At 39.0% G+C, this 12,943-nt stretch overlaps 1 protein-coding gene across 1 annotated transcript in view; it reads right to left on the bottom strand.

The window, feature by feature from the left end:
• Positions 1 to 6,432, bottom strand: part of igdcc4 (immunoglobulin superfamily, DCC subclass, member 4) — an 89,944-nt gene extending 83,512 nt beyond the window's left edge. Inside the window, exon 1 of the mRNA XM_079866892.1 lies at positions 5,968 to 6,432. Coding sequence (XP_079723018.1) covers positions 5,968 to 6,034 — 67 coding nt within the window. The 5' untranslated portion in view covers positions 6,035 to 6,432. The remainder of the gene's footprint in view (positions 1 to 5,967) is intronic.
• Positions 6,433 to 12,943: the final 6,511 nt, after the last annotated feature.

A 12,943-nucleotide genomic window follows, 5' to 3' on the forward strand; every position in this document is an offset into this window, starting at 1 on the left:
ACTGCATCCCTAGAAGTTAACCAGTAAGACATTTTCTTTTTGAACAATAACTTCAACTTAAGGATCACAGACCAAACAGCGAAAGTAATTATAAATGCATCTATATACTGTTCCCTACTATAACTACCCTGACTTCATGCAGAAGCATCTGCTTCAGTCTACAGTTTGTGCAATTATTGAAAATCCCTTCATCCCTCTCAGGGGCATTAAACAATATTAAGGCTTGATAAAGAAGAGGGAAAATTAGGTCATGAAGGGATGCTTTAATGGTGGTAATGGCAGAAGTGCTGCAGCAGTACTAGAGAAAGATTACACAGCAGATCAAGTGATGAAGCTGAAAATAATGCGATGGAGCACAAAAGAGTAACTCTTTCCTTTCTGCAGGACAGGCTATGTTGCACTGATGTTGTGATCAAAACATGGTGAGCCCCCCAGGACAGAGCACACACTGCAGCACTGAGTCACGGGTTTTGGAGCAGCATGCCTGTGAGACCATGTGACAAACCCTGTAAAACATGCCCTCTGGCCTCTACGCTGCTTCTGTCTTAAAAAAAAAAAAAACTAAAAAAACCCAGACAGCTGTACATGGATTTTTAGGAGAACACTGGAATGTTAGACAACACAATACAAGAAAGCAAAACATAAACTGGATTTTTAAAGTGGAGATGTACAGCCTCCTAAGTGCATCAGTGCACCACTCATCATCTAGTCACCAAGAGTTCACAGATATTTTTATAAAGAGAAAGAAGGGGGAAAAAGAGAGGAATAGATCACCTCAAATTACCTTCAAGATTCTCCAGCATCACTTAACACAACAACACACATACATATAACAACATTCCTCTTCCTCTTTGTAAACCCGGCACACAGCCTCAGGGAAAGCCAGCCTGAAATTGTGGGCACAAATCTTAGTGGACAGGAGGGAATAGTTGCAGTGAACAAATAGGGTGTTATGTTTAGGACTTTCGAAGATCAACCTGAACCCTCAGACAAGGAGGTCTACTTACAACCACCCCTTCTACCTTCTCAAAGTAATGTTTTTGCTTACAGCATCTCTTGCAGTGACATCTGTCAAAATACTGTGCTCCGCTGCAGAGTTGTAGACAGACAGTCACCGAGCAGCAAACAAACAAACAGCAGCCACCTTTTACAGTTCATCCTGAACCAAAACAACAAGCTTATGCTGTGTTCACAATAATTAAGTGATGGCAACCCATGACGTTCTACTCGCTGTTCACATCCTCGGACTCGGAATTGTGCATTTCTATAGTAACACTATCAACAACGAAATAATCTGCAGCAGTCACAAGCTCCTTGCCAATTCAGAGACTGCATCCACATTCAATGCCACATTCAAAGGCCGACTGCGTCACAGTGCCGCAACGAAGGCTGTCCCAATTTATAGGCTCCTTCAGATGTAGCCTCGAAATGCGTCCTTCGTTTCCCGGGCAATGGAGGATACAACCGATGGATCCTTAAAGGAGAACTCCGGTCAGTTTTAACATTGAGGTAATTTTTTTGTAAATTTGGAGTGCTGTCAGTACAGAGAACAACGACAAAAATCGGTGTTGCCTACATCGTGTTATCCTCTTTTTAAAATTTGCACCCTGTTGACTTCAATGGGGCAAGTTTTAAACCTGCTTTTAGCCTCTTAACATCCTTGATGTGTCATTACAAGTGCACAGCCATGTGAGTGATTCCTTTGAGTGAGCGTGGGTGAATCTGACTGCAGTAGATGTGAAAGATATGAATAAAAGTAATGTTATTTCAGCCAGAGCACATACCTGTATTTACATCCTGTTTTCGGTCGAAGTCCACAGTAGTCGATTGTCGAGTTCACGCGCATAGGTTTAGTACGTACGATCATGCGCCCGAACTCGACAATCGACTACTGTGGACTTCAGCCGAAAACAGGATGTAAATACAGGTATGTGCGCTGGCTGAAATAACATCATTTTTATTAATATCTTTCACATCTACTGCAGTCAGATTCACCGCGTGTTGACTCTGAAGGAATCACTCACATGGCTGGTGCACTTGTAATGACACATCAAGGATGTTAAGAGGCTAAAAGCAGGTTTAAAACTAGCCCCATTGAAGTCAACAGGGTGCAAATTTTAAAAAGAGGATAACACGGTGTAGGCAACACCGATTTTTGTCGTTGTTCTCTGAACTGACAGCACTCCAAATTTACAAAAAAAATGAGCTCAATGTTAAAATTGACCGGAGTTCTCCTTTAAAGGAGTTCCCTACCCTTCCCCAGAGTTCATTGCATGCAGGTGACAACAGGATTTTTTTACACTTTTAAATGTAAGTATTGGGTTTCAACTTACTGGAATATCTAATGATACAAATGTAAAAATAAAAAAGTAAAAAACTTTCAAGCGGTTCAAATGTTGACATCTTACTGAGATGCGATTTTATACAGTTCATACTTATATGTACAAAAATGGACCACGGTGAACATATTTAGACAGGTTGAGAATCCTGGGGTTTTTTTTCAGACAGTTGAATATTTTTCATAAAAGTCTAGTACAAACACTACTCCCGCTCGTAAACTGCAGCTGTCACGGTTGCTAGGCAACAAGCACAATCCCCCGTATACCGTCCCACTTAACAATGCTCGGTCTGATCTTCACTGCCTTCGAAGTCCGCATCCTGCGAACACGGCTACAGACATCCCACCTCTCCCGGAAGTTCTGGGAGTCTTCCGCATATTGATACAGCGATGGTATCAAGGTCCCGCCAGTACTCAATCGCAAGCACAGCTGTCAATCATGATGTTACACCCTGCTTTTATAGCATCAAATAACTAACTAAAACCAAACTCACTGGAAAAACAAACACTTGAACTTACGTCTACGTGATAAGAACTACCAAAAATGACAGAAACCATCTTCAGAAAAAAATTATTCGAAGTGTAATAGGATTTTTTTAGTTTGGCTCGTGTCGAGGGAGGGGATTAAGACCTATAGGCCTACTGCAACCAGCCACCAGGGGGCGATCAAAATGCTTTGGCTTCACTTTAAAGGACTTGTGCGGCACACTTGCTTTCAACATATACATATTACCAGAGAATGTCTAATATGGCGAGAAGTTTCACTCTCACTACACTTCCGGCTTCTGAACTGGTTGCAGTTCCACTCTGATTCCATATGAGGGCGCTCACAGGACGAGTGCAGAATGAATGGAGGTCAATGGCGGTATACCCCTCAAAATCCACTTTTCTCAGGATATAATTTTTTGTCTAGTAATTTGAATGTTGTATTTGAAAGGAGATGCAAAGAAATTACACATTGCTGGGTGTTAGATTTTTTAGAGTCACTTATTTGCTTTAAAAAGTCTTTCAAAATGTCAATGACGTCAGAATGCTGACGTCATTAGCAGAATGCTAGCGTGTTATGGGCAACAACAACTCAACCTGTAAGAAATCAAAACGACAAAAGTACTCGTTCATTCAACTTTCGACCTATAACACACGTTGAACTTGCAAAATCTACAATCAGATCTGAGATTTCTCAACGGCAATCGGGTGAAAGAGACAAATTTAGCTGTCTAGCCCCATTGACTCATTCATTTTGCACTCATGGCGATCGCCCCCAGTGGAACTCTGGTGGTACTACAACGAAAATTCAGTACAATAGGGCTTAATAGGGAGTGGGCAGGCTCTCCGTAGACGGGCTCTGATATTACTGAATGAACAAACCACATGGCTTATGCAAATTAATATAATATACTATAATATTATCTTTTTATTAAATCTACCTCTTGGAAATGAGTTTTTGCCAAAGACTATATACAAAGATGGTACACTTCTATTACTTATGAATGGGAGAAACTGCAACAAGCAATATGGCAGAATCCTACTTTCTGAATAAAAGAAGACGGGACTTATTTGGGACTTAAAAACTATTACTAGCCTCTCTGAAATTGCCTATCCTACCTTTAAGATGTTTTAAAAAATCTGTCAAAACAATGCTGGAAGAAAATCACAAGCTGTATTTATAATTTTCTAATAACAAATAAATATATATTTAAATAAAAAAATAAAACTAAATAAATAAATAAAATAAGTAGGCTACTTTAAAGAAAACAGAGCCACCTTGCAGCACAGCGGTCTAGCGCAAACATTTTTAATGCAATTGACCACTAGTAGGTCCTGCCCCGCTGTAAATAATATAGGCACTAAAATCGTTAACAGAGCTCAAAGATGACATATTGTTTTGACCGCTGTGTTTGCCATTTATACTTCCCAATGGACATCGGTGAGACAAGGGCATCACTGGATGCCAAGAGGTGCCCATGTGTTTCAGTGCTCTTCTTTGTTATGTAAATAAGGTGTATAGTCTTTGGATAAGTCGCCCTGACCACTCCCCACCCCTTTTTCTTCCAGCGCCTGTGACTGAATTCAAGTCGCTGAATCCTGCCCGAAGCTCCTGCACTGAACAGCGCCAGCACTCACCCCTCTCAAGCCATAACAACACCGTCTTTGATCTCTCTAATTTCATTACATGCCATTTAGTGCGATAAATATATGCCATAAAATAGCACATAAGTAGGCCTATGGTATTCTACACAAAAAGCATCAAAGCCATGTTTAAACTCATAAGTCAATTATTTGATTTAAATGTCTAAGCTAGAAATATCAATACCACAACAAGCTTGTGACAGTAATTTTCCGCTCACCCAAGTCACCATCTCTCTACTTTAAAAAGGGTGCGAATTACACAATGCCTTTCAGGGGGGTACATTTTGGGGGGTGGGGGTATTTCAGTCCAGTCCCTCTAGTGGGCGACAAAGGTAATATAACAAGCTACAAAATATCTTTTTAATTTCATGTGTTGCTGTCTTGGCAGTTTAGGGAATGTGGGAAAATGTTGCAGAATAAGTATTTTATTGGTTTAAGTTTAAAGACACTTAAAAGACACTATGAAACATAAGCAGACTGCCGTCTCTTCTACCTGACTTGTCCAACTCATGTCATCTTGTTCTGTGTGAAAGGCACTTTGGTCGTTTAAAAATAACAAAATAAACTTTTCTGTTGTTAAAGCTGTAGTCGTTTGAACTTTTACATGTAGGCTACATTTATTTACTATAGGCTATATCACAATTTAGTAGAACAATTTGAGGAATTATGACAATTTAACTTCTGCAGTTTCTACTTGTTTTTTTGTTTTTGTTTTTGTTTTCAGTGTGAAGACAACAAATGGCCATTTTAACTAATTAGTTTCATATATTCAACTCATGGACACTCAGGACACTAATATCTAAATATTAGTTAATAATTTCATATATTAACATGAGTTAATGGGTTGCAACTTTTAAGTAATTACGTGGACTGATAATATGGACTTTTTAAGACACCCCCTCGTCCATCGATCGGGGGGCTTCTAAATAAGTCCAAATAAGGCATTCAGTCAAACCTCCTTTAAAGTCCAACATTTCTTTGACCAGACTTACTTTGCTATAATGATGAGTGATGAGTATGAACCTGTACATTCCAAAACTAGAGCCCTCTACTACACTATCCGCCCCTCTGAGCTAATTGGCTTTCTTTATTTGTCTCTTAATCTAGGATTTGTTAATTGATTGTTAATGTTTCAATATGCTAAACTATTGCGTTAATTAACCGACCGTTACTTTATATTGAGTGCGTTTACAAAAGTGAAGTTTGGATGTGACAAAAAAGTTGAATCCACTAATAAATATTGTAGCCTACTTCAGTGTAAATAGTCTGCCTGTTTGCGTAAAGGTTTTTTTAAAAAAAAGGAAAACGTGATAAAGTAAAAGCTCCACAACGCTGCAACAAGCAAGGTGCACAATTTCTCTCTCCAGCCCATCTATACTCACACACTCTGACAGATACAAAGAAATACATTTAAATATGTAGGCTAAAAGACACACACACATACAACTCAAAAGACACAGCATGGGAAAACACCGGGGATTAGATTTAGCTTGTATTACCTTGCACGGATATTCCACAGTAACCCAGAGAAAGTAGACAGAAGAGCCAGATATTCTCCACCGCCATGTACAGCGTTTGATTTCCAGCAGCGGGGTAAAGCAGTGTGCTTTATATGACCGCTACAAGCTACATGCATATAATGGAATTCGGGAAATAATCTCTTCAGGTTTAATTCGTTTCGCGTAATTTCACGTATTTCCCTGTCGCGCGCTCCCCCTAACCTATAATATAACGTGGTCTTGTTAGTCGGGGAAGAGTCGTCGTGTCCCTCATCGCCATGTTGTGTCCAAATGTTAAGTGTGTGTGAGAGTGTGTTAGCTCTCTTTACACACACACACACACACACACCAGTGAGTCCCGCTTTAGGTGTCCGCTGGAGCTGCATGAAACGCTGCCAGTATCCTCACACACCCCCTTTCCGTGTACAGACACGGCTGCACGATAGTTTCACCAAACGCGCTGCGCCAAACACACGACACAACAATGTAAAATGAACATACATTGATTTATTTAGAGCTTCGTATTTCGCTAGTAGCAATGAGAAAATACACCCTTATATCTTATATGACGTGCTGATATGTTGCTAGCTTTCCCCAATGTATTATAGCCTAAAGTCAGATGTGTTCTATATTTACAATATCATTCATTGTAAATTCAATGTTACAAAGACAATTCCATGTGCCACTATAATCCACAACATAATTATATGTCAATAAGATTCACTTGTTTATTGATATGCAAGTCATAGGTTCACTATAGTCTGCAACACACACACACACACAGCTGGGGTTGCAGGACCCTCTGCCATGACCTTCAAATGGGCTGAGAGAGAATTCTTCTCTCCTGGTGTCTGAGGGGGCGAGAGATCACATGTGCATCCGTGTCATGTGCTCCTACAGGCTGAGGATCCCACTCAGCCTGGCCACTGAGTCAGCCATGTGCACGGGACCCTATAGCATACTGTCCCTGAACACAAATCTATCCTATCTATCTATAATCTATCTGTCTATCTAACTGAAAGCAGAAAAGGTTTATACTCTTTATACATCCCACAACTAAAAGATACTAGGTGTAAAATATGTTATCATATACACCACATGGCAACATTGTGAGGAGAGGGTCCAGCCTTGAGTATTTACAGAACAGATTAGAGAAAAGCATGGGAGATTATTATGTAAGCATTTATTCATTACCCATGGAAGTATGATTTATGGTACAGACTTTAATATTTTATAGTGTATGTGTATGTGGATACTGCCTTGGGCCAATCATGTTCAGAATGGGCTAAGATATTTTAACTCTCCCAAGTCCCAACTGCAAACCGATGGGCTTCCTGGGGGTAACCGTATCCAAACCGCAGAGGGACTGAAACAGATCAAACAACGGGGATGTCCCTCCTGCAGCTGCTGTCTCTCCAAACAGCACTGCTCCTGTAAGCCGAGTGTGTTCACTCAGTAAATATCTCCTGCCTCTCTGTGCTGTTGTGACTCTAGATTGCTCCGCTTCCACCACATCAAAGGCACTTTTGTCATTGCATAATGGAGTGATTGTGTGCTTGTTGTTTTTAGGGTGGGCTGCTTTTGCTTCAAAACAAAAAGAAATAAAAAGAACGATTATACGCACTTATTACAGACACAAAGAAACACCCCAAAACACAAATACACATCTCGAACGTCCGCTCACATCAGTTCATTTTGGGGCTATAATGCTTGTTTAGGGTTATAAACTGCTTGCATGAATGAAAGCTCCCTCAGAGTCCTGAGAACATGCAGTTTATCAGTTTTGCTGATCGCATAAAAGTATGTTTTGTCAAACCAACATATACTTACAAATTATACTTTGTAATTATAATTACATTTTACTTACTCATGTCAATAATAGTGAGTCTTGTCTCACTATAAAAGATGCAAAAGAAAGCAAGCAATCAGATGCGTTTGAAGAAGTCAGAGGCAACCTTATTGCCCTAAGCTTGATCTGAATCTGAGTCATGCTGTTCATTGCACGATTCAGTGAATGAATGAGATTAGCTTTACATCCTTGAAACGATACATGTCAGTGAATTTAAAGCCAATGCATTTTAGAAGTGTTTTATTCCAGTGTGTTTTCATTATTGAACTATTACACATCTGAATGAGAAAATCAATACAGTATTTTTTCGGAGTGAAAGACTCTAAATAAGGGATGACACATGAAATGAAAAAGCTGTAGAAAAGTGTTGCGTTTAAAAAAATTATGACCCTTTTTGCAGTGAATATAGCACTCAAGTTTTATACAAAATGTACTGGGAAAGACTTTTCAGCTCTGGGACATTCAAGCCATGACGGGTTCTAGGTGTCCTCAGAAAATGAAGACATGTATTGTGCTTTTAAATGAAAATAAATGAATAAATAAGAGCTTCGATTTTTAATATTTTAATATTATTCAAAGTATGGAAATGAATGCCTCACTTAAAGTTTTTCTCATCTGGACAGAATTACCCATCATCTATTTAGAGTGAACCAGCAGAGCCAATCCCCAAATATGATGGTGTTGTAAATAACTGCCCTGCCCAGTTACTACCCCTCTATTCTGTCATTGAAAGGGCACCAAATGTATGCTTGGCACAGTCAGCATGTCACCATGGTTACTGAGACTCAGGAGTGGCACATAGGCATAGGACAAAAAGCTCAGTGGTACAATTGGTGGTTCAGTGCCACTTTGATACGCTGGCATCCGGCCCAGAGAGGGAGTAGAAAGGTATGTAGGCTACGACTGTACGAATGGGGTGGCACTCAAGAAGTAGCCAGAAATCTCACCACAATACATTGAAGGTCTGGTTTTGCTTGGCTTATTTTCCTGGACTCCAAAAAAAGCAGGAACTATTGTTGTGGTGGCTAAAAATATGATTCCTGTTGGCTTGATATGATATACTGTATAGCTCCCTCTCTCTTTCCTTTTTTCCCTGGGAACAAGCAATTGCTTATTATTATTTATACTAACATTTCCTCATTCAGAAGTTGTGGCATATTTGAAGCTGGTGGGAAACACTGCAAGAAACAATGAATATTGCATTTTATACAACAGTTAGTGTCAGTTCTTAAATCTGATTGGCTGAGCAGTCTTCCAAGACTGCTGATATTTAGTCCGAAAGCAAGTGGACTTTTGTAGCACTCCGCTTGTCTAGTGTTTGTATTGTCAGTGTGTGTTTTAGTGGTGGGGATTATCAGTAGGTTTCTCATTACACTAGAAGGTAGTGACATGTCCACCTAACTCAGCGGGACCTCAGCAAAAGGCCTCAGGATGACTTTGAATGTAATTAATTAAAAAAGTAAATTTACATTATTAAATTGATATTATTATCTTAAAAAATAAAACCATGATATAAACTGAAATCATATTTCTGCCCCATTTTTCTTTTTGAATCATGATGTTTTAATGGATTGTGGTTAAGTAATTTAATGTATGGACACTCCTAGTTTCTTTTAATACAAAGTTTGATTTTCATAATTGCAGTCGAAATATCGGAAAAATAGGCCTATATCCTATAAGAGGGCTTTTCGAGTCAAAAAGGTTGAGAACCACTGACCTAAATGATTCCTGAATCAGGAACGAAACACTACTGCGTGTTGCCCTGAAAACACAACGCTTAATTCTGCTGTGGCCACGTTTGGAACTATTATCTGAGCAAAAATAAACAAAGTAACTGACATTATTGTGTATAAAAAGGAAAGGATGCTGTCACATTTAACGTGAGCATCGACATGCAGTCTCTTCAATAGAAATCCACTCGATTGGGAATTTCGCATGTGAGCGAAAGATTTCCATATGCAGATTTCACAACAGGACTTCAGAAAGCTGCTTGTGTAACAGTTTATGCTCTGTTTTATTATCATGCTGTTTTGGTTCCCTGTTTGCCTGTCTGTGTTCCCTAGTAAGTTTCCCTGGTTGTTAATTAGTTCCCGCACCTGTTCTGTTTGACATTGATTACGCTCCTCATGTATTTAAGCCCTGTGTTTCTGTTACAAACTGCTCCGAGACACGAAGGTTGAGATCCAAATGCAGCTTTAATTAAGGGGCAATCCAGACACGTAATCCAATATACAGGCAATAGGTCAAAACAATAGGTAGGCCGTCCAAACAAACAAAACAGGCAGGGGTCAGAAGCAAAAGAGTAATCCACAGAACAGGCCAAAAAAAAAACCAAGAGACATGAAACCAGGGAAAACGCTCAGAAATGCAGTGCAACAACATACAAAACTTTACAGTGAGTGAATGAGTGAACATGGTATAAATAGGCTGAGACTAACAGGGTAATGAGACACAGGTGAATGCAATCAGTGATGATGAGTCTGGGCAGTTATGGGAAATGTAGTTTGTGAGGGAGTGATAATAGTCTGGTGTGGAGTGCCCTCTGGTGGCTCTCAAGGGCACTCCAGCTGTTGAACGTTGCAGTTTCCTTAGTTCACTGAAAAAAAATATTTTTGCTGCTTGTTCACATTGCTTAAATAAAATTAGCTTAAGCAACACAATTGCTATACATTTTGTCCTAACTTCATTTAATTGTGTTCATTCTGATTAATTATATGTAAAATTTAAGTTTACTTAATCCGTTTGTGTTGGATTACATGAATGATTTGTGTTGCATTAACTGAAACTAGGCGGTGCTTGTTAGTTCCCAGCATGCTGTGCATATGGTTGAATTAAGAGAGAATAAATGTTAAAATTAAGTGTTATTTTATGTTTTTTTGAGAAAATGAGAAAACTTGATAGTGTGTAATTGTGTTCAATGTTCAGTTACATTGGAATTAGAACCATTTAAATTACAGTGGGTTACCATTGTGGAGAAGAGTGGAGCATTTGGTTAGTCTGTGGAATGATTCAGTTACTTTTAGATGTTTTGGGTGAAGGAGCATGTATATCTTAGCATTTAAAATGCTAATATGTGCTCCTGCAAGCAAATAGCTAGCTATAGACTATCAATTCAATTGTGTGTCACTAAAATAAATGAAATCTTAATGGATGAATAAATATATGAATACCTGAATCATGTCAAGGAGATTACTTAAATGGGTCGCTTAAAATTACTTCATTCCATGATGTTGAAGTTACATGAACAAATTATGTTTGTTTAACGTAACCCAGTTATGTGGAACCTGTTGACCTAAAAAAGTTATCTCCTGCAAAGTGATCTGTTATGGATTTATTAAAGACTTTATTTTTGTTCCCTACTCCTTTCGTCATGCGCTTCACTACAACCAAACGTGACACCTTGTTTTGAAAGTGAAAGTTGTGTTTTATACATAGCTATACTATTGGCGATAGACAATAAACCTTTTTGTCCAAGAATCTTTGCATACATTTCACTAATGTGACTACACCCTAAATCTTCTTATATTAACTCCTTGCTTACTGCGTTATTGTATAAAAGCAATAACACTTGCTCAGTCATGCCAGGTTTGAAAATCACCTAAGGAAAGAGGTCTGTATTTGAAACAACAGAACTCTGGTCACTCTGATCACAATGGCATAAAGACACAAATAAGAGGAAATGTGAGAATAAGAGAGAAAGAGAGGGTGGAGATATATTTGGACAAAAGCAGAGTGGGAGTGGCTGCCAGCAGTGGGACAGCAGCAGTTTGATCTCCTCCTCAGGCAAACCACTCATTAGACACACAAAACCCGGCTGTGTCCTGCCCTTCCCATTAACAATGTACACAGCTCAGTGGAGATCCACTCTCAAAGGGATTCTACCTCCTCGATGGCCTGTCCATCAATACTAGACCCACTATAGTCGCATAAATCTACATAGACTTAAACCCATCCATTCTAAAATAGGTTTGCATAAAAGTGCACCACAAAGATTCCATTGATGGAGCCATGAACATGACCCTATCTTCCTGTATAGTGAAGAAGAGGAGGACAGTGCATGGTCAAAAAGAGAGGGAGCTCTCATCATAATGACCATAAAAGTGGATTTTAAATGCTCGTAAAGCAGTGCATGCTAGAGACAGGAGGAATCCGTCCAGTGCGGCTGACCACCGTGCCATCATGAACATCCCATAAATGGGAGTGTTGTTAGCCAGCGGGAGGGAAACCCTTTCCCAGAGTACACTTATCTACATTTGGACTCTCTGCTGAATGTCATTAACACACTGCTCCAAACAAGAACTGTGAAGTGTATAGTCCGACTGAACCTGATGAATATTCATCAACTGGTATATGGAGAGGGATGTGGGTGGGTGGGGGGAAGAGAAAGACGACAGAATGGGAGAATGGAAGGACAGAGGCAGGGAGAAAAATGGCGAAGAGGGAAGGGACGAGATGGAGGTAAAGAAAGGTTGTTGTGTAGAGAAAAAAAAAAAGGATCTGGACGCAAAATAGAGCCAAAGACGTATCACAAAAGATGAAAATGAGACAGAGCTTTAAAAACTCTAAAGGTTTCCTTTTTAAGGTCTATTCGATAGAATCATTTATAATCATATAAATAAAAAGTTGAAATCAATCAAAGCAGAAGGGGACAATTAGCGGGAGGACAGATGAGTTACATACAATGGACAGTACAGGGGTTTTAAAGGATGCTGACAGAAGAAACACGTATAAGAGAAAGAAATAGAAATATATTGTAGAAGAAACATATTCAGTGAGAAAGCAACTAATAATGATTTTTGCTGGATTTATTATGTGATATTCACTTTTCATCGTCCATTTAATATACATAGAAGCATGTGAGCACCAGTAGACTACTGTTGAAAAGTTTGATTTTATTTATTCAGCAAGGAAGCATTAAATTGATCAAATAAAATGTTACAAAAATGTTCAATTACAAATAAATGCTGTTCTTTTTTTAACTATTCATCAAAGCATTCTGGAAAAAAATACATGTCATGGTTTCCACAAAAATATTAATCAGCACAACTGTTTTCAACAATGTTCATAATAATAATAAGAAATGTTTCTTGAGCACCAAATTAGGATATTAGAATGATTTCTGAAGGA

The sequence above is a fragment of the Squalius cephalus genome (genome assembly GCF_949319135.1).
Source record: "Squalius cephalus genome assembly, chromosome: 3".
NCBI classification, from domain to species: Eukaryota; Metazoa; Chordata; class Actinopteri; order Cypriniformes; family Leuciscidae; genus Squalius; species Squalius cephalus.